Source organism: Phalacrocorax carbo, chromosome 10 (genome assembly GCF_963921805.1).
Source record: "Phalacrocorax carbo chromosome 10, bPhaCar2.1, whole genome shotgun sequence".
NCBI lineage: Eukaryota > Metazoa > Chordata > Aves > Suliformes > Phalacrocoracidae > Phalacrocorax > Phalacrocorax carbo.
Genome location: NC_087522.1, coordinates 24,900,423 through 24,921,785, shown reverse-complemented (window position 1 = coordinate 24,921,785; position 21,363 = coordinate 24,900,423). Strand labels below are relative to the sequence as shown.

The 21,363-nt window shown below is 37.4% G+C and overlaps 1 protein-coding gene across 17 annotated transcripts in view; it reads left to right on the top strand.

Moving 5' to 3' along the window:
* Window positions 1–21,363, top strand: part of PHF21A (PHD finger protein 21A) — a 134,343-nt gene that overhangs the window by 23,408 nt on the left and 89,572 nt on the right. For 9 of the 17 annotated variants that reach the window (XM_064462569.1, XM_064462563.1, XM_064462558.1 and 6 more), the window contains 5 exons: window positions 6,200–6,416; window positions 8,207–8,247; window positions 12,838–12,973; window positions 17,613–17,645; window positions 19,742–19,807. In XM_064462569.1, coding sequence (XP_064318639.1) covers window positions 12,920–12,973; window positions 17,613–17,645; window positions 19,742–19,807 — 153 coding nt within the window. In that variant the 5' untranslated portion in view covers window positions 6,200–6,416; window positions 8,207–8,247; window positions 12,838–12,919. The remainder of the gene's footprint in view (window positions 1–6,199; window positions 6,417–8,206; window positions 8,248–12,837; window positions 12,974–17,612; window positions 17,646–19,741; window positions 19,808–21,363) is intronic. The other 8 variants (XM_064462568.1, XM_064462567.1, XM_064462565.1 and 5 more) reach the window with 1 other exon arrangement.

Genomic DNA, 21,363 nt, shown 5'->3' with positions numbered 1-21,363 from the left:
CTGATTTTGAAAGAGCTTTATAAATATGGAAGTATAGCAGAGTACCTGTTGTTGTAAGATGACCTACCAAGTAATTACTAATCACAATTCATCTGCATTTTTTAAATGTTTGCCTATTATTATGTGTGACCCTAGCTTCTGTCTGATACTTGTGGGAAGGTAGCGTCAGTAGAAGCTTGTGTAGCTCATCTCCATAAACCCGTCACTGAAAATCTTCCTGTTGCTCCGTGTGATTCTTAGCCTGTGATGCTTTAAACTGAAAGTCCTTGTGATTGCAGGGCTTGTCTTTTTTGCATTGTGAATGCATGTTAAATTTCTTTGTTCAACGATTTTTCACATTTTGTTTTCTATTTCTTAATTTTAAAATGCATTGTGTAATTGTGTCTGTTTCCTGTCTGTTGCAGGCAAGCTCCCCTTCATCAAAATAGGTTTAACATGGATTTATTCCCTTAACTGATACTCCCTTTAAGTAGTTTTCACTGTACTTTGTAACCATGGAAATAGTATACAGATAATATTTATAAGGTAGGAGGAAAAACAGGGTGTTTAATGGGACCCCTGCTGTGCTGAAATCTCTTCAGTAAAAAAAGTCCAGGCTCTTGGGATTCTGCATAAATGTAATGGAAAGTCTTCTGTAAAGTAGAGTGGTTTTCTAGAATATATGTCTTCACTTTAATTAAATTAGTTCATATATTCATGGTGGATAGTCCTTCAAAAACTCATACTCTATCACCTCAGCGCTCTCAGTTGTGTAATCACAAAACTTTGCGCTTCATAAATGCTAGATTTAAGAAAGCTTTAAGTGATTTGCAGTCACTCTGTGCTAATACTGAAACTGAAAGCTTGTTTTTGCTTGCTGGTGCTAATTCTTAAATGCTTATATTTTGGACTGGCACTTTTAGTGTTTCCTCTCTAAAGCCTGGAAGAATGAGCAAAATAAATTATTAGTTTGAGTCGTATTGACTTCCTTTATCCTGCCTCGCATCTCCAGGAGCAGAATCTTTCCTTTCCTTAACTGCTGAGGATATGGGGAGGGAGAGAGGACTAGTTTGTTTTGTTTTCATTTTATTCCTCATCTTTAGCGGCTTGCTCTTTTAACCTTCCCCCCCCGCTTGTTTGGCATTTCCCCCTGCTGGCAGCTTGAGTTAATAGCACTCCTTTCTGCTGTGGGAATGGAAAGCGGTAGTTGTCCTTGACTGTCACTGTTCTGTGGTTGAGGCATTGGCTGCTCTTCTGATTCCGCCCCCCACCACCCCCCGAACGTCTGTGGTAGATGTACAACCTATTCTTCGAATTTTTTCTAAGCAGGGGATGTGCACATACCTGAAGTTCTCCCCATCTGAAGTGCAGTAGCACTTCCACTGACAGTCAGAGATACCTCTAGTTTTGCATTTCATGCCTGCAGCCTTGCAGCACTGCCCAGATCATCCCCTTTTCGGACTCTGGACCTCTTCCCAAAACTGTTAAGGCACTTCTGCCTCACTAATGCATCATTCCCACAAGCCAGTTCTTTCCAAGATAAAGTGGATTGCTAGAAGGGGAAAAATAGTTTGGCACTAAATATGAAATTTTGCATCATGTTTAAAAGGAGAAAACAAGAAGTCAGAGATCCTTGCATTCTTAATTTAAGGGGGAAAAAAAACTTTAATCAGTACTGGAGTAGAGTTTTCTTAGTGGGTTTTTTTGTTGTTGTTGTTCCTTGCATGTTCAGTTGTTAAATCAATTACTAGGATTTCATCTGTGTGTTCTTTCTGGAGAGTAGTCTTCTCCTCGCAACTCCTCTCTATTTCCTTTTCCCCAATAATCCTTTGTCTCTGAAGTATGAGAGGGAGGCAGAAACTTCTCAGTGATTGCAATGAGAAATTTACAACGCACCCTAAGAACACTAGAGGTTAATGAACTGATTTTTCTAGGCATGTTGTTAAAAAAAGAACAAAACACCAACCTCCAAGTAACTCCCCTTTGAATGTCTCATATATTTTGAGACAAACCAGCAGGCTAGTACAGCAGGGAGGGGACAACTCCTTCTGTTTTCTACTGACCTTCTGTCTTTTTTTTTCCTCTTAGCTGTACATATACTTTGTAAATAAGTTGAAAATAATTAAAAAAATATCTAGTTCTAAGATTTAACAGATTAACTCACATTTTTTGAAGCTTAATTGATAAACTTTGTTTTCTAAAAAAAATAAAAACAAAACAAAAAAACCAACCCATGTTTCTGGCAACTTTATGGAACGTGGCAGAATGCAGCAAAGATTTTTAGAAACAAATCACCAAACCCTGCCTTCCACTGCATCATGTAAATGTTCTAATTTTTGCCAAAAATTCCCTGGCTCCCTGCTTCAAATATGAAACTTTGCTTTTGCACTGTTAGTAAAGCATAAGCTTACAGACTTAATTAGGACTGGGGTTTCCTCTTAGCATATGTATAGATAAACAGTCCTCCTAAATAACAAAGTAATTCACTAAAAGAAAAGTTCAGGTCATACAGCTTTTTATTTGAGCAGGAATTTAGCTACGCTGCATAGAAGGTGCTTTTGTGTTTATCTAAAACTAGTGAATGGTAACTCACAGAGCAAAGTGAGGCTTAGTGTTCTTTTTTGTATTTCTGTCTGCAGCACCATCACTTTTGAGTGCAATAATGCTGTAAAACATTCCCATGTGCTGGTTTCTGGGTACAAAAAGCAGAGTTGTACTTATGATAATTTTATGAATGTTAGAAGGGGCTAGATGGGGAATACATTGCCCCCTTGGTATCAAGTCAGGAAGAACTTCTGCCAGGCTTACAAATGGTCATAGGTTAGAGAGGCAGACTTTCTGTAATTTTCTAGTTTAGTTGTTATTTAACAAAAAAAATGTTTCCCTGAAAGACTTATTTACTCTATGGAAGGAAACAGAAAAGCAGGGAGTTGAATTTGTTATGAATTGGTTTGGTTTGGTTTTAAATGGCAGCGCCTTACTCTTTTTTTTCCTTTAGGAGGAAGGGAGGGTATATGTGTGTGAGAAGTGGGAGGATGAGTGTTTTATTTTAAAGGTGGCTTAAATGGTTAATCCTTGGTGATTCAAATTATGCAGACTTTTTCCATTTTGAGTGTATCTTAAGGATGTGCTTTTCTGATTCAAGAAGTATACTAAGACTGTTTAAAGAAGAGAGGTTTGTGTGTGGGTAAAAAGTGCAAAGCCACATACCTTAAATATGCTCAGGTGAGAGGAGCAATTCTGAGATTTTAAAACATACTTGTGCTGACTTTTCACTAGGCCAAATGTGGTTTTTCACTTTGCTAGAGAGCGTGATCTCATCCCCTACCCCCTAGTGCCAGGAAAGGCTGTGTTCAGGAAGAGTTACTAATGCCTGTCAGAGCTGTAGTCGTAGGACAAGCAGAGCTGAGAGGCTAATCTTCATCTGCTTCATGTGTTGGACTGCTGTAGCAAGTCTTGGCTGATACTTTAAAAATCAGGTCATGAAGTGGTTTTGTCTTTACTATGGGGGTGGTCTTTTTAGCTGTAATGTGTCTGTATGTTAAATATAGTACTGCTTCTGCAGAGACGAATGATGGCATTGCGCGCTTCCATTTAAACTTAGTTTGATGGTTTTTGAAACTCTTCTAGAGAAGGTGAAGTGATCTATCCCCAGATAAAGTCAGCTTCTGGTGTCTTAAACTCCAAATTGTATCTGTTTCTGTGTCAATGATTAGCCATGAAGGAACTTGGAAGCAGAATCAGAGCTTGCAGTTTGAATCCTGTAGGTTGTCTGTATGCATCAATAGAAAATCCAAGCTCCTTGACCTTTTTAGTGGGAGTTGTCTACCAGTATTGGGGTGGGAATAGAGAAGAGAAAGAGAAGTTATAAAGGAGTTGTGCAGACAGACAAACTGGAAGGCATGGCTAGTACACTTCAGTGCAGTCTCAGTTATCTTCGTCAGTGCTGTTCATCCCTTTACCACCTGCCTGACATGTGTTGCTGGCGCTGACTGGGAGTTCTCCTGTCTGCAGCACAATGGCAAGATCAGATTCCCTGCACTGGCACATGGGATTTTTGTTTTTAATCATGGAAGCAGCAGAACCGGCGCTGCTAACATGGTCATTGAAATGTAAGCCTTGCAATAATGCAACTTGAAATAGCTTGTATAACCTGTCTGGGCTGTGTTTGGTTGGTCTGTTTCTTGAGACTGCAGAAATCTTGTCCTGTTAAGGAATACGAGTTCCACTTCTGACTTGAAAATGACATTAAAGTAACTGTTATGACTTGTTTTCCTAGAAGACACTGATAGAGTGCTCACTATACACAGGATGCCTTTCAAATGTAGGAAGCAGAGCTGTAGCTTTGAGGATTTCATATCTCAAGACAGAGGTCCGGAATAAACTGTTAATCCCTTGTGTGTGCAGTGTATTTTGCACCAAAAATATTATTTTTAATTTTTTTAATGTTTTACTCTTAATATTGCCAAGCAGTGCTCTGAAATCTGACTGTCATGCTCACAATTGCCTCTGCACAACAGCTAGTCCTTTTTCATCTGAGTCCATTCTGTGCACTGAACAAGACTGAGGTCCTACTGGTAGAAAGTAAAAATTGCATAATATTATAATGTGATATGTACATATAAAGTTCCTGCTTAAAGTTACATGCTCCAACTGTAAACACGTGCTAGCTTGTAGAGTTAGGAAAAATGCTAACAAAAAATGGCTAAACGTGACTTTTCATTTCTCCTGTTTTTTCCAAATGAGTCTTTGGTTACAGTAGCATAAACTTCATTGTATAACTTAATAATAAGTATCTGATTGATGTAATCAAACACCTTCATATACACATACTTAACATTTCAGTAGTCTTAAACCTTCAGGTGCTGTATGCTAAAATGTTTAACCCCCATGTGTAGCCTTCTGATGTCCTCAGGAGCTACCAAGCCTTAAACGTGAGAGTTTTGAGTTTGAGGGCTTTGTTTTCATAATAGTCCCATGAAATGACTACCTTTTCTCCTTATTTACCAACTTCAAGAAAAAGTTTAAAGTTGATGTGCAGAATGTGATTGTTATTGGTAATGGTGGTGTATTTTTTCCTTGCATATGTTGGACAGAATTGTTGAAAAGGTTAAGAGCCTTTTTTTTTTTTGGCGAGTGGGGAAGGTATTCCTTGTTTAAGCATACGTATATATCGAACTACCCTTCCTGTTAGTAACACTAACATCAGATTCTTAATGGTCAATCTCACTAAGAAAAATGCATTTCTAAAATTTTGATGTTTTATTTGGTTAATGCTAATTTTAATTGCTTTTTAGCTTGTAGTAAACATAGGTAAGCATTGCTTAGGCTTTTCTTCTGAATAATCTGGGTTAGCCATGCAGGCTTGTACCTCGGACAGGCACGTTTCTAGAGCATTTAAAAGGCAACTATTCAGTAAAATGAATAGCTGAGATCTTGTGATACATTTCTACCTGCCGAAGTTTTTAAGAAATGCTGCAAAATTCTAAACTCTTCAGAATTCTCTGTCGATACAAGTGATTGTGAGCTAATCTCAACATTCTGAAGTGTTTTGTAGTGGGAGAGGCAGTGTGAATTTGTATGTACTCTTGCTGTGAACAAGAAATAATCTCAGTTCATCTGTAGGACAGATATTTTTTTCAGGTAGCTTTTTCATTAATGCTGTTCCGGGTTGGTTCCCAGTAGCCACAAAGGCAGAGAATTGTTAAGAGCCAAAGCTACAGACTTAGTTGGTCATAAACTGTACTCGACTATAAAAATGTTAAAAGCAAGGGAAAACGTAAGTCTGTTTAAGGTGCTTGGAGTTACCAATCTTGGATGTTTGTTCTTCATTTCTCTGCCTCAATTCCCTATCTAAGAACACTTGCCTATACCAGGTCTGAGTTTTTCTGTGGCTATCGTTACTGTGCTGCTTATGAGGAAACCAATCCTTTATTTGTTGTAGAGCTTAGATATTGAATTTAAAAAAGCATGCAAACTGAAAACTCAGAATGAAAATAAATTATTCAACTGATACTTTATTCTTTAAGCTTGTCCTCTCTGCTAAATGAGGCAAAGATGCCAGTAAAAATACTACACTCACATGAGGGCAGAATTAAAGTATTTTGTATTTCCAAAGGCTTGACTTTTCAAACATTAACCTGTTCCAAACACTTAAGAAAAAGCCTGTAGGAATTTATCTACAGAAGAGGATGCAAATGTATTTCCATTCTCTTTCTAGGTCCTCTCTAAGTGACTTCTCCAAGGCAACACAGCAAATCACTCGGGTAGTGACGATTAAACTCTTGGTGTTCCTAACTCTGTCCTCGGGAGTCCCTGCGTTCTCAGTCTGGGGTTGCAGCCCTTCAGAGTGGTTAAAAGCAATCTGAAGTCTTGTAACTGTGCAGCTTTTTTTCTGCACAGTTCAGCCTTGATGAAGCTAGGGTCCTGCTATGGAGGCAAGTCCCTATGTGGGGGGGAGGGGGGGGAATGAAGGAAGGAACAGTTAATCATGCTGTTATTTTTAAGTGACAGTTTTCTCTTCAGTTTGTGTGTGTGCTTGTGCTACAAGTAAACTGAGATTTTTTTCTTTTTAAAATACAAATCATGCTTTCTTATTCTAAGACTGTATTTCCAGATGTGTACTACCGTTTTGTTTAGCTTTCCAGAGTCAGTCATCTACAGCAGTGAGATTTTTTTTTAATTACTATTATTTTATTAATAGCAAGGAAATATAGTTGTAGCTGCTTGTTGAAAAGTGTTGTATTAGTGCTTGCATGATGAAAGAGCTTCTGTATAGATCTTTGGACTAATGAAATAACTGATTGATAGTGGGAGGTGGAGGTGACAACTAAGGTTTTAATATCGAAGAAGAAACAACTAGAGTTTGGGAATCACACCTGTCTCTTCAATACCCTCAACAATGAGTGTTTCAAATTCTGTAGCATCCAGAGCAAATGCACTTAATTTGAATATAGCCTCAAACCAGTCCACACTCCCCAGTTCGTGACCTACTAAGTTAGTAGTTGGATGTTACTTAAACTAACCTGAAATTGCTCCAAAATTAATTTAACAACATCTGTAGTATTTTGTTGTTCAAAATGCACAATAAAATTTGAGACTAGGAGAGCGACAATACTTACAGTCACACCAGCAGTAGGCTTCCTGTTTCCTTTTCTGATCCTGGTGTTCATCAGCACCTTGGTTATGCTGGTTAATAAATGTAAACTACTCCACTTGTGATGGTCTCCGCTGAGCGAGAGATGATTATGTGGCTTTCTACTGCTGTGTCTATTTATAAGGCTGGGGCTTAAACTTCAGCTCTGCAATGACTTGTACATGGGTGGAAACATATCTGCAAAGATCATGTTAGCTGTGGAGTTGAAGCTTAAAATAGGCTAACATTCTAGTATTTTGCTAGAAAGTTGGAGTATTTTGGAGGCTATTTTTAGCATCAGGCAAAGTAATTGAGCAAATGAGTTATTGTTTATTTTAGCTATCCTTTTAGGACTCTGACTCATGAGTTTTTTATGATTCATGAGGATGATGTAAGAGGTACTACCTTGCTCCACTGCTAAACGTTGTTCTTCCCATGACACAGGCAGCGTAACGGGCAGTGTATCTTCTCGGCCTCCACAGTTCATGACCTAGCATATTAGCTTAAACTGCCATTGATTTCAGTTTACATTAGTACTCTGGGATTTGAGCTCCAGTGACTGTGCGACATACCACCTCCTCTGCTATTTTTGTGATGTTGGTATAGCCTCCAGCAGAGATGGTGGGCAAATGTCTGGAGTGGGTAAACTTGTCATATTTAGCTGTGGCAACTGACGGCTTGTGATTTAGATGTTAACAAATGTGATGGAAAGGAGGTATTTCCCTCGGGAGAGGGGGACACAGGCCTTGCATGGAACTAGAAAAGCTTGTACCTGTAATCTTCCCCTAGTGACAATAATAGTTTGTATTTTAATCCAGATTAGAATTGTAGGTCTTCTTGGCTTTCCCTGCCATATCAAAACACATTTTCTTTCCAAGTGGTATTTTGTAGTTAGCATCAGCAGTTTAAAAAAATGCCAAAACCCCACCCGCACCCCCCCCACCCCCCCAAAAAAAACCCCCAAACAAAAAACACCTTCCCAAAATGCAAACAACCCCCACTTTAGCTTTCCAAATCTTTGAATTTTCTTTTTCTGTTTCAAACTGTAGTTAAGATGTTTGTAATCTGTTTTGTTTTGGTTTTCTTTTGCAGGAGGGGGTACAGAGCTGAAGGGAATAACTTTCTCAAAACTGGTAAGTACTTCTTCCCTGGGCTAAGATGGTTTACCTAAGAATATATCATACTAAGAGCTGGTATCCATTCCTGGAAAAGTTTGATGTTTACTGAAACTAAAATCCTATCTACTCTTATATTCAGAAACTAAATCTTCAAAAGGACATGTTACTGATGGAAGCCCCAGTCCTATAAATAGAATCACTGTAGAGCTGAGATTTGGGCCCAAGGGTCTGTAACTACAGCAGAAACTTAAATTCATCTACTCAAAAATAATGATGTTAATTTTTTTCCTGTGCAGTGTGAAAAAAAAATTTATCTGAAGGGATTTTTGGTTCAGAAAGACTTCTTTTTAAAGTTCTAAGTTATTCAGAGACCTTCCATATGTATGGAAGGACTCTGAATAACTTAGGTCTTCATGGCTTTTGTATGTGTCCTACCTTGGTTTTTATATATATACACACACCTTGTCAGCTGTGTTTCTAGTGTAGCTTCCAAAATAACTGTAGTTTAAATAGCTCTGTGATATTTTAGAGGTTCTGATGTGGATTTTATTTAATTGAGATAATAGAGAAGTACTAATGCACTTACGTGATCATTGTAGAGCTTAAGATTTCATTCAGTCTCTGAATATTTGTATAGTATATAAACCTCTACCACCTTAACTGTGGTGTGGTGGGTTACTTACCTGAGTATGAAATTCTAAGTGTTGAAGCAACCACATAAGAAAGAAGGGATTATTTATAACAAATGCATCCCAGCAAGGAATTGAATGCAGGACTGCTGCCTCCAATACTTGAAATCAATCCAAGGAATGGCAAATTCACCTCTTGCTCTCAGTGCTCTTTCTGGCTGAGGCTTGGAAGTATGTCTGGGTGTACAAGAGATGCATGTACTCCACAATCCTCTGCTTTCCTTCTGAAAATCACTGATTCTAGCATTGAACAAGGTGTTTGCATGCTTTCCTTTAAGAACTAATGGATTGAAGGATGTTTGCAGACCAACCTATCCATGCAATTTCAATCATCTACAGCTTTTTAATTAAAATAATTCCACTGTCATAAAAGTGAAGTGGAAAATGCAGTATGTTTTATGGTTAATCCATGGATAGTTTTATACATCTTCGGATGTGGTATGCTAGGTAGTTCATAATGCTGCTGGATGTAACTTTTTAAATCTGCCCTTGAAGTTCAGTCTAAAAGAGTAGAAGTTAAAAAATATTGAACACTTTTGCGTTCACAAAATATGTGTGACCACTTGCTTATGTAGTTCTGTACCTGCTTTCAAAGGAAATACTACAATATTTAACCAGCTGCCCTCGTAGATATTTCTAGGCATTATTCTACATAAAAAAAGAAGAATGCAGTCTAAGATTTGTTGCATGTAAGGAATTATCACAACTTTTTTTTACACTAACATTGGGTAAGTGTTTAAGATGCTTCAGGGGAATTCTGGATGGGGATAACTTTGGATGGTTATGCCTGCTTGGGAAGGAAAGCTGTAAGTGTGTGTTCTAGTGTTTCAGTTCTAGAGAGGTACAACTAAATAACAACTGTATATATTTAATATTCAGAAATCAGCAACTTGATCAAATTCTTAAATGAACATTTTACTTAATATGTTCTCCCATCCCACCAATGATTTGGATGTTTAGAACATTTCAGAACCTTGTAATAAATTCTTCACTGTCCTTTGCCTGTTTCATTGTCTCTAAAGTAGTGGCGATACATGCCTCGGCTGGGATGCCATGCCGAATATACGGTAACTTATTTGTAATTTAACAATGTTCTCATAATTGTTTATCCTGGCTCTTTTTTTAAATAAGGAGAACACTGGTGCTGCTAGTTGACAAATAGAGCAGCTGGCAGAGGTGATTGCAAAAGATCATTCTTTGCTGTGTGGCCTTTGCTGATGAATCAGCATTAGATTCTCTTTCCTTACGTATCAGACAGATTCTGAAGAAGAGGTTGTTTCCTATGTATAAATTTTGCTTCATTATAACTTTGCTGGCAGAAGGTAACTGGAGGTAAATGATACAGCAAAGTGAGTTGCTCTGAGGCTGTAATAGAGGAGAAGTAGTAGGAAAAAGGAGTCAAGTTAGGAAACCTACCAAAAAAAAAAAGTGAAAAGTTTGTTAATCTCTCTTGCCTTTTCTTAGAAGCTTCAGTCTTACAAACTGAAATTAATTCTTCAAAATGTTACAGTATGGCACCTATTTCAAATTTATATATATTGAAGGAATAAATTCTAAGGAATCTTAAAATCTGTTAACTTTAAATTACAATGAAAGAAAAATTCGAAGTTGTAACAGAAATTTTGGGATGGAGCTGAATGATTGGTATGTTGCTAGAATTGTTTTGGGTTTTTTACTTGTCACAATATATGTTCGCCAATATGACAGTGAATTACACTTGTTCATGTCTACACCACTGTAAACACGGCTAGGCTGAGTAGCCACTTGCTTCTGCAAAGCACTATCACTTTTTTTCTTAAAGCTCTTAAAAAGTAATTTTGAAAAATTTTTCTAGCTGTTCAAGGCATCTATCAAATTAGGTTGGATTAGTTTTTGTGAACCATCAATACTACAATTTCTATGTGTCAAAATAAGTTGTGCATTAATAGTTGCTCGATCTTTATATGGTTTTTTTACAGAAGTACTGTGTCATTTTGCCCATGAACTAGCACTGGGCTTTAGTCACATGTATTAAAATTACAGCTATTGTTTACATTCTTATTTGAGATAATGGCCTCTTCTGCTGTTTTTGCTCTTAACTTTAAAGTTAATATGTAGTTAGAGAGCGATCCTAGCTGTTCATCATGAGTGCCTTCTCATTCATTGAAGACACACTGAGGAAGAAACTATGGCCATATATGCCTGTATCTTTTCCCCAAAATAGCGTTTCCAAGGCTTATGAAAGACTTCTCTCTGCAGTGGGTTCCAGTTTTCATTAGCCAGTCTCTCACGTGGGTTTCTGAAGCATGGTTTCTTTTGAAACTGCAGTGGTAGGGGCTTAATGCAGACTATAGTTCTTGTCAGTGAGTGGAAGTAATAATCTGGGATTCTGTTTTCTCATTACTGTTTGTGGTAATAGAACAGGAAACTATATGTAATTTCCATGTATCCCTTGATAGAAATTACAATTTTATAGAGTAGTGCTGCATAGGCAGCTGTTTTCCCTTGTCTTCTGCAAGGGCCTCTCCCACATGTGCCACAGGTCATTTAATGTGTTGACTGGAAGGTGATCAGGCCTTTGTATTTTAAATAAGTAACTTTAAGCTAACAGCAGACACCATGAACAAAGAATGTGTTTAAATATAATGCTTTTAAAATGCCTTTATAGTATTTTTGTAACACATTTCTGTTTGGAAAGGGAAACAATTAATTTAAATAAAACAAAAAAAACCCTCCCCCAACTTTTTATTTTCAGGAGTTACCAAACTCGTCCAGCACTTTAGCTTTACTGTAGTGTGACAATGTTAAAATAAAATCCTCTAACTTCTGGGAATTACTGTCTTTTTACAGCCTACATGTCTAATCTAAACTGTCAATATCCTTTCAAAAACAATGGAGTCCCATTATGAAGGCTTCTGAGTTGGCTACAATGCCTGTGCAATAACTGTGAGCAATTTAAAAAAAAAAAAAAAAAAGGAACTGTTTTAACACTCCAGCAATTCTTTAACATGTGGTGTCTGGATGGAAAAGTGACTGTGGAAAGATCGCTGTGTAATGTTTTCCGATGGCTTTTATGTATATGCATTTATAGATGTTTTTACACAGTTTCCATTGTGATTTGAGCATATGGGATAGAGACAGGAACCTTAATCCTGTTTCAGAAGCTGATACTTAAGACATATTTCTGAACAAAAACCTCTTGTCCAACTTTCAAGGCTTTTAGAGTATGGCTGATGATGCTTTCCTATGTCAGAGGTTGTGGGGGATTAATGTCTGTAGTACAAGTGAAGATGGTAAACTCATACTTTTGTTCTACAGGTAGAATTTGAGGATGAAAAGGATTTTAAAATTAATGGTTTTAAAACAGTCTTGCTGCTTTATATCAATCTTGTGTTCCTTCAAAATGGGTTTCTACTGCAATGACTAACTCAGCACAAACTTTAGGCAGTGGGTTATTAATACATTAATGTTGTTCTGTCAAATTGCATGCAGACCGTCCCATCTAAGAACAGCTCTATATTATCATGGAAGTATGTTAATGCAGTATGTTCTGTTTAACAATTTGTTGCTGTTTGGGTTGCAGAATTTTTGTCTCCGTAATATTTTCTCATCTACACAGAGTTTTAAAATGTTCTCAGTAGTTAAATTCTCTAATTTAATGTGCAACTGCAATAGGATATTAGTAGGAAATAGCTGCCTGCAAACCAAGATAACGGACAACTTTGGGATATGTGGGTAGTAATAAATTTGGCTAAACGACTCCAAGGCAGGTATTTGTACAGGCTGTAGATTTCTTGTGTTCAAAAGATTGTGTTTAGGCTAGAAAGCTGCAGTTGAATATAGTTCACTACTGAATTCCTGCTCTGTTATAATCTTGTCCTTTTCAAATTGAATTCTCGCTTTCACTAACCAGAACAAAACTTTCATTTTTCTATAGTACTGGTGTTAAAGAGGAAACCAGAAACTAAAGGCACTGGAAAAAGCAAAGACACTTCTGGAGAAAGTGGAGAAGGTAGAGGATGGAGCTGCAGACTCTACAGGAGGCTCTGAAAGTGGAAATTCAGGTTCACCAGGTAATCTGTATTATTTCTTGCTTTATACTTTCAAGTAATGGCAACGTTAGTATTGCTGATAATATTACTACTAATGGTAGCATTAAGTAATAGCACTACAGCTATAGTAATAATTGTTTTATAAGCCTGAAACCACTTAGAGTTTTATACTCTGCATTTTGACTCCAACACCTGTTGTTTTTTAGCAAATGTGAAAAATCTACATATCGGGCTGTGGGTGGGGATTTTTTTAATATATACTTTGTAGCAGTGATAAAAACATTCTGAAAACTATGTTCAGCAGCTTCGGTCTGGAAGGTTTTTCTGATGTTCTGAAGCCAGATTCAGTATTCAGTTAGCAATGGAAGAATATGGTGGAGGAACTTTTAAGCGAAATCTGCGTAGTGCTGCATAGTCTCATCTGGTGCTTCTCTTCTGGAATGTCTTCTACATTACTACTTTCTAAAGTTGTGATTGTATAGTTTTGCTAACCAAAACGTTGTAGTGCTTGGGCTCAGAAATTTTTGCATATTGGGTCTTTTTACTGGTAGCCTGTCCAACACTATATGGCAGTAGAGTTGCAGTTTGTCATTCTGTTACAATACAAATGAGAAATATTAATAATAATTAAAAAAAACTCATTTAGCAAATATAAGAGGAAATACGCATATTCATTCTTGGAACAAAATTGTTACAGCCATAAACACATGGTAGCTGCCAACTTGGAATATTAAATTTATCAGAGACCTTTTCTAAAGACAGTTCTCCAAGTATTTTTGTTGGGTATCTGAAACTCACAACTGTTACACAGTGGATAAAATAAATATATGGTAGGTTACACTGATCAGTGTAACCCATCATACAAAATTTGGGAAATGTTTCCAAATTACCTGGTGACTGGTCTAGACAACTGTTCTAGATGACTTGTTCAGTAGTTACTGCAACGATTAACACAGCACAAGAGCTTGAATGGGTGGATTAGTAAAATAAAGCTATGTCTTCTTCAACAAAACAGAACTTTCAGCTAGGGAGAAAAACTTGAAAAAGCTAAAGATTAATATCCAGAACTACAGACAAGTATTTTGCTCTCCTCAGAAACTCCAAGGCTGTTGCATTCAAAACTCCAATGAATTTTTGTTATGGGGGTAAGGAAATTCAGAATTTCCCCATGGCATTTTGCTGCACACAGTAAAATGTTTTAAGGCCAGTAAGTATTTTTTCAAGTAGTACCTGCTGTATGGTGATCAGAACGCTGGTCATACTTGCGTTTGTGTAACAGCATTTACCGCTTGTGTGTATCTTCATTACCCGTTATGCATCAGCTAACAAAAAATTTTTAGACTGTGAATTTTGAAAGATCTTTAGCATCTGTTCGTAATGATGATGGCGAACAAGGACAAAGACTGGAAAATGTCCAAAAAGACTTTTTTAACAACTTCAAGGTTTTTTGACCCTGTTTGCCTTAGCTTTGCCTAATCCTCATTAAAAGTGAGCTCTGCACTGAAATAAACTTAAGTAAATTTGGTTTTAGTTGGTGAAACTAGACAACCTATTCTATCAGAAGGTTGTCTTTTTTTTCTTCAAGATACTGTATATTCCCATAATTAAGGCTACAAACAAGTCTAAATGTTTACAATGGAAAATAACACCTGCAGCAACATACTGGGTGCTTCAGGAAACTTTTCTTGAACTGTGTGTGACTGGTTACTGCTGTGCTCATCAAATGTCCGCTGTTAGAAATGAAACTCATTTTGGCACGAAAAAGAAATCTTCAAATGAAATGCTTTAACTGTATTGTATATCTTTGAATACTGTAACTTAGAGATACGATATATCCCTCCTTTTGGCAGTGCTCAGGATTTGTGGAGAATTGTCTCACTTTTAATCTTCTACTTAACCAATATTTTTTTTCTGAGGATTCTCTAATAAAGCTTGCCAGTGCTCATACAGTCATAGTTTGTTGTCCCCTTGTAAGTGGTGGACAGGTGTCTGACGAGCATATGAAGTTCAGCTCTGCACTGTAAGCAAAGCCTCCCAGCTTCTTGATGCAGCACATGACCTAGAAAGTGATGCTCAGTACAACTGTCTTTTTGTCTGTAGAACAGCTCCTTTTCTGCCTATTCCAGTTCACCTCCAGAACTCTGAAGCTTTGATGCTGCTGCTTTGGCCAAGTATGTCTTAAACTACCAGGAAGGACCCAAAGGACGTGCTTAGTTGTTTAGAAAAAACTTTTTTTTTTTCCTTCCCCCGGTTTCTTTTCGATGATTGAAGAATCATCCGTAAATTAAGTCTGACCAGGTCACTTGCTATATCAGAGCACAACTTGAGTATTCAAACATCTTCCATGTCAAAGCTATGTTGCTTGTCCTGAGAAGAGATGCATCAAATCTAAGTAGTTCATTCTGCTGCTGCGTTGACTTAATGAAGGTTATTTTGAAACAGTCTGCTCCTCTTAGTTTTGATCACAAGAAGTGTTAAAGGAGTTATATTTAGCTATTCTCATGGAGGGTTGGGCTTTATGGATGAGTCCTCGAGCTGATGTGTGGAAAGAACCTAGAACATCCTTTTCCTTCTCTCAGTTCATAACAGAAAGATTAGTAAGTTTTAAAATAACTTAAATTTAGCTTGCATTTGGGGACAGTGCAAAAGAACATTGTTTTTTCTTATGATTGGATGACGCAGTATTGAGTGATCCATAAATTTAGCAATACTTTGAAGAGTCTACAGTTACTGACTGTATTGTCTTATGACTGAGGCTGTACAAGCACCTTTTGTATAACAACTAACGAATTTGTTGCTTGTCAAACTGATGTGGCAGAAAGCACTGAGGAAAAATAAGCTAAGCATGTGAGCAAAAGGGTAACGTAGCACCTTAGCTCCTGTGACACTGAATGATGGCATGACAAAAAAATAATATTCAGTGTAGATAAATGCCAAGTGATGCACTTCGGAAAAACAGTCCTGGTTTTACATCTGCGATAGCTGTGTAATTAGGCTGTGAATTAGCTATTAGCACTGCGGAAGGAGTTCTTGCAGTACAGAACACTTGAGTGTTGCAAGCAGTTTTAAACTTTGCTTCCGGATGATAGAGGCGAACTGGAGAAGTACAGGGAAGAGTGCTGAGTGAACAAAGAAATGGAATGATTCGTGCATGAGGAGACTTTCAGTCTGAAGAAGCGATGACTGATGGGGGAATATGAGGTGTTGAAAAAATGTAAGAAGATGATGAACAGACAAACAATCATAGGGTATCTTGAGTTGGAAGGGACCCATAAGGATCACTGAGTCCAGCTTCCAACTCCTCTTGACTCGAGACAAGACTGGTTTTCTGTAATCTTACTTGCCCCTCATGCTTGCATTATCAGGAGGCAGATTCAAAAGAAAAAGGAGGTCCTTTTACATCGGAGTCCTGTAGTTTAACTTTGAAATTTATTTTCACAGACTCTGGAGTGTTTTCCTGGGTCTGAAAAGCAATTAAGGCAGATTAATAGAAGAAAAGTGTGTTACTAGCTATTAAACCTAAGACATAATCTTTGAAAGCATCAGAGATGTAAATTTCTGAAAGATGGGAGATAACCCTCTATGCTTCTCCAGCATAGACAATATGCCTCTGTTTGCTATTGGTTAGTACTAGAAAGTAGATGCAGCAGATAAGCCTGTGTTCTTATGCAGCATTATCTTTCTGTTACACTTGGTTTTTTGATAAATACCATTTTTAGGATGTGAAATGAAATAAACTTTTGAAGAGAACTAGTTGACAAAGTCTGAATTCTCAGAATGGTATCAAAACAGGTGGAATGGAACATATTTTTCTCTCTTTGTCCCTCTTTCTCACTCCTTTTCCTCATTCTGATGATCAAATAGGGAAGAAAGTACAGACTTTACATTGTTCTCTGCATGTGTGGAAAGGACATAGCGATGTGATGAATAAACATGGCTGTAACAAAAAAAGAAATTGTGAATTTTTGGTTTACATTTCCTCTTCATTGTGGGCTCTGGTTTCTTTGGTGACAGCCTGGTAACTTTTTTCCTTGCTTAGCAATAGATGGCATTCTCCTGCAGCTGCCTGAAGGAAGTGAAGGAGGAAGAATAGTGAATAGTAACCATCTGTCTGCTTTCCCTTGGATGTGGAGGGCATCTCTTCTACAATGATCTCAAGCTCTTCCTGAGGGAGAAAAGTGGCAAAGATACTTCTGAACATGGGTCTTCCATGTGGTACCAGCCAAGTCAACATGTGGGCAGATCCTTAGTACTTGAAACATTCTGCTCTTGAATATACAAACAGCTTTTGTGCTTGCAGTGGTTATCTGTGATGTGTTTTTCTTGTCACTGCAAGCAAAGAAGGCAGCAGTTCTAGAGGAGACACAGCTATTAGATTATTTTACCCAGCTGGCTTCAATTGTCCTTAAAAGGCATCACTTGAACAAGAGCTGTTTAGGACATGAAGCAAAAGTGGTGGCTTAGTGCAGTAGTTTTACTATATTAATAGGAATGGGTTTGGAAATTATATAGTACTGGATTCCAGGCCTTGCTATTGAAATGCTGTAAACTGAATATTTTGCTTTTACAAAGGTTCTTCAAAAATGTTGAATTTTAAACTGCTCAGCAAGATCCATAATAAAAATCCTCATTGTATTGTTGCATCTTTTTTTCTTTCTAGAAATTGGTTGCCCAAATGAAGCAAGATCCGCAGGTAACTATTTATTTTTATATTGCATTATTTGCCCTTTAAAATACAAGAAATAACAGTTCATGAACCTGAGAATTTTAGATACTACTTCATCATGTTCTTCCTTGCTAGCATAATGTTTAGAAGAAAACTATTATGAATAAGTCTTTAAACAATGACTGTTGGATAGTGTAAAACAAAACCAAAACTTTTGCCTCTATGAAGCCTTTTGCCTCACATTCTTAATAGTTTAAATCAGGTGACTCTTATGGGCTATGGTGTGGTTCAAACATGCAGCAAGTTTCTGGTTCTGTTGGAAGCTGCTCTTCATAAAATCTGCCATTACTAGAGTTCGCTGCTTTTCTGAGAATCAGTAGGCTCACAGTTGTACAAGAAGAGATAGGATATTTTGTCCAAATAAAGAATGTAGCTTAAGGCTGTGTTCAGATTGCTTGTGTTAGGTAACCAACTTCAGCCCTGAGTGTCCAAAGAGTGGGCACTTGGCCTTGGGATGCTTCAGAGCTACTGAAGTTGGATAACTAGACTCCTTGCATAGACACAAGTTGTCCTCCCTTTCCCAATGACTCCGTAAGGAGACTGGGTTGTCTTGTACAGCAGTTAAGCGCACGAGTGGGCTGAATGGGGAGTTCCATGGAGTATTCTAACCAGTCTGAAATGTTGAGTAGAGGAGAAAAAGGCAGCTCACCTAAGGCTTGCTAGTAACTGCTCCCATCCCCATACAATACTAAATGCCCTGTAATTTTCTGAGCTCATTGGAGTGGGAAGACAGCTTTTTGTAGCAGTCAAGTAGTTAGACCTCTGATGGGGAGGGATGAGCAGGGAGTAGGGTGGTATTAGAAAACCTGCTTTCTAGAACTTCCTTATTCTGATGGGGTTTGGGGAATGTCTGCTACTCTTATTTGCTGGGCAAGTCCGCTAACAGAGCAGTTTGCTTTTGTTTCATATCTGCTGAAAGCCAGGTCATGCTGCAAGCAGCCATGCAGAGTTTCTGGAGCCAGGAAGAGTAAATCTGGTCCCTGCTTCCAATGCTCTTAATGCATTTTTATCCCAGATTGTTAAGTAGAGTCTAGAAGAAGGGAGGATGACTGGTCAATATCTGGTTTTTCTAGAATTGTGTGTATATTGGAGAAGACTATCTGTAAGCTGAGATAGTAATGCATTTCAAAATTGTATAAGGGGCTATAAAAATTGGGAAATTGTCCTGAGCATGAAGTTCCTGTAATGACGTTAGTCCTATGTTTCAATATTTCTTTGTAGCACAGCAAACCTGCGTAATCTAGTGTAGAGAGCTTACAACACAAATGAGAACAAAAAAAGTGGAAAAAGAGTACAACGCAGGGAAGCTTGCTTCCCTGTCATGTTTCTGGAGAGCTTCACAGCCTGTAAACTGAGGACAGATTTTTAAATTTTACTTTATTTTTAGTAGGAAAGAAATAATCCTGGTAAAAAGTTTTCTGACTGCATCTTTATAGTGATGGTATGGCTTTCAAATCTTAAACTTAAGAAGGTGCTGATATGAATGATGTGCTAAGGCAAATGTAATTCTCTCAAATACAGTCTAAGGCATAAATGTACATGGAAATGAAGATGTAGATATGTCTGCCTCATTTGATGTGCGTATCAATTAAGATATGTTTGCTCTGCATAATCGAATGTATGATAATGTCTTTGCATAAGTAGCATAGGTGAGTACACTTTAGGTAACATACCATAGTATACTACTGTATACAATATGATACTATTGTATTACATATTAACAAACATTTCTTGTTTAATTTGTAAGCTTGATGAAATGTACGTATGTGCTTTATAATGTGGTAAGCACTAGTGGATGTTTTAATGAAATCTTCGTTCCACACTGGGTTGGCTCTCTGAGTGCTAGAAAGGTCCTGTGATTATTGTTGCACTCCGACTTAGGTAAGGCTGCTTTGAGCCTCTCGAATTCTATTGGCTGTACATCCAGAGGTGCTGTATTTGTAGTACGCTATTAAAAAAATAATGAAAAAACCCCACACCAACAAAAAAACCTACCTTCCTGCTACTACTCTATGTTAACAAATGGAATATCTTTCTCACAGATATTTTTTCTTTCTAATCAGAATGCTGATTTGAAGAAACAGCTTCATGAACTTCAAGCCAAAATCACAGCTCTGAGTGAGAAACAGGTAGGGAAACATATGTATTTTTAACATACCTGTTCTAAAGCTTTTCCCAGCTTCCAAAAGAGCTAAATTTTTAAGTACAAAAATGAGTGTGGACAACCAGATGTTTTGGATTTTTATTTGATTTCTCAACAAAAGATGAGTTACTGTGAGTCCGTCAAATAAGCAATTAGTGTAATCAGTGGAAGCTATAGCAATTTCTCTTGTGTTGAACCTAATGTTTTATATTAGAGAATCTCAGAAAATTAATTAATTTTGTCACTTCCTTCATTATTATCTTGAAACTTATTCTAAACCAGACTGTTCTGGTTTAGGCAAATCTTTAGATTTTGTCTGAGTTGGTTCACACTGTGTGCCTGGATGAGTGCTGGATTTTTTCTTCATGTTTAGACCAACTACATTCATGTCAGTTATGGGTACCTAATAGACAATTTGGAAATGAGTTGTGTGGTTTTGTCATGACAAATTACACCACAGTTGTCTTACAAATGTAGGACATCAGAGAAATTTAGTAAGAATTCTCTTTGACAGGTCTAAAATACGAGTAATAATTACATCTGAATACTTAATAGAAAGATGTGGAACTTGAAGATGCATTTTGTGGGTAACTAGAAGAAAAATAGGTAACATTTAGAGATCTACAAGGCTTGTTCTCACTTACATTTTTTTAAAAAACAAAACAGCAACACACACAAAACCTCATACACGACCCCCCCCCACCCCCCCCAACTGACTTAAGCAGTCCCTTAATTGTATTGCTGTTGTGTCAATAACAGAACCAAATTAGGTCAAGAAATAACACCTTTGAAGAGGGGAATCATTTTAGGATGTGTGCATGAGTAAGAATATAGTTATGCATCAGTGTCACATCTAGATACCTTCATTCATCTGTTGTTATCTGCATGTGTTGTGTTTTGAGAATTACCTTTCCTAAGGAAATGGGCAGACAGTGATTAACATTTATCTAGAAATTTTGTTTACTAAAAAATTATAGTATGTTTTAGTAGTGGAACAGTGAGGTAGGAAGGAACATGCAAGGATAATAAAGTAAATTATTTTTTAATGAGAATACTAATTCAACAAAAACAGAGGTTTTGCTGATACAATGGCATGCCTCTCTGGAAGATGATTTATTCTTGAAAACCAGCATGAGCCTCTGCATGTGGCAATGTCTCGCAGCAAGCAGCTTCAGAATTCTCTGGTAAGCTCTGGAGGCCCATGGTAATTTCAAAATTAGTTTGCCTTGATGCCACGAAGCAAGTCACATTGACTACCAGTTCACATGATCAGCAGGGAGAGGCAGTGAGGTAGCGAGTGGAAGGTAAGAAAGAAGTAAGTATAACTTACTGTAACTTTTAAATTTGGATTCATAACTCTTGAAAGTTATGCTACAGAGTGGTCTATACTAACATGTATTTTAAAATACACATCACCAGAAAAGCAGCTGTATCTTTTCTGCTGAAAATTACTCCTCAAAGTACTAAAGCACACTTGTTCATGAGATGAACGTGGGCTAAGTTTCCAAAAAAATTGAAAAATAAGTTTCTGACTTCAATTCC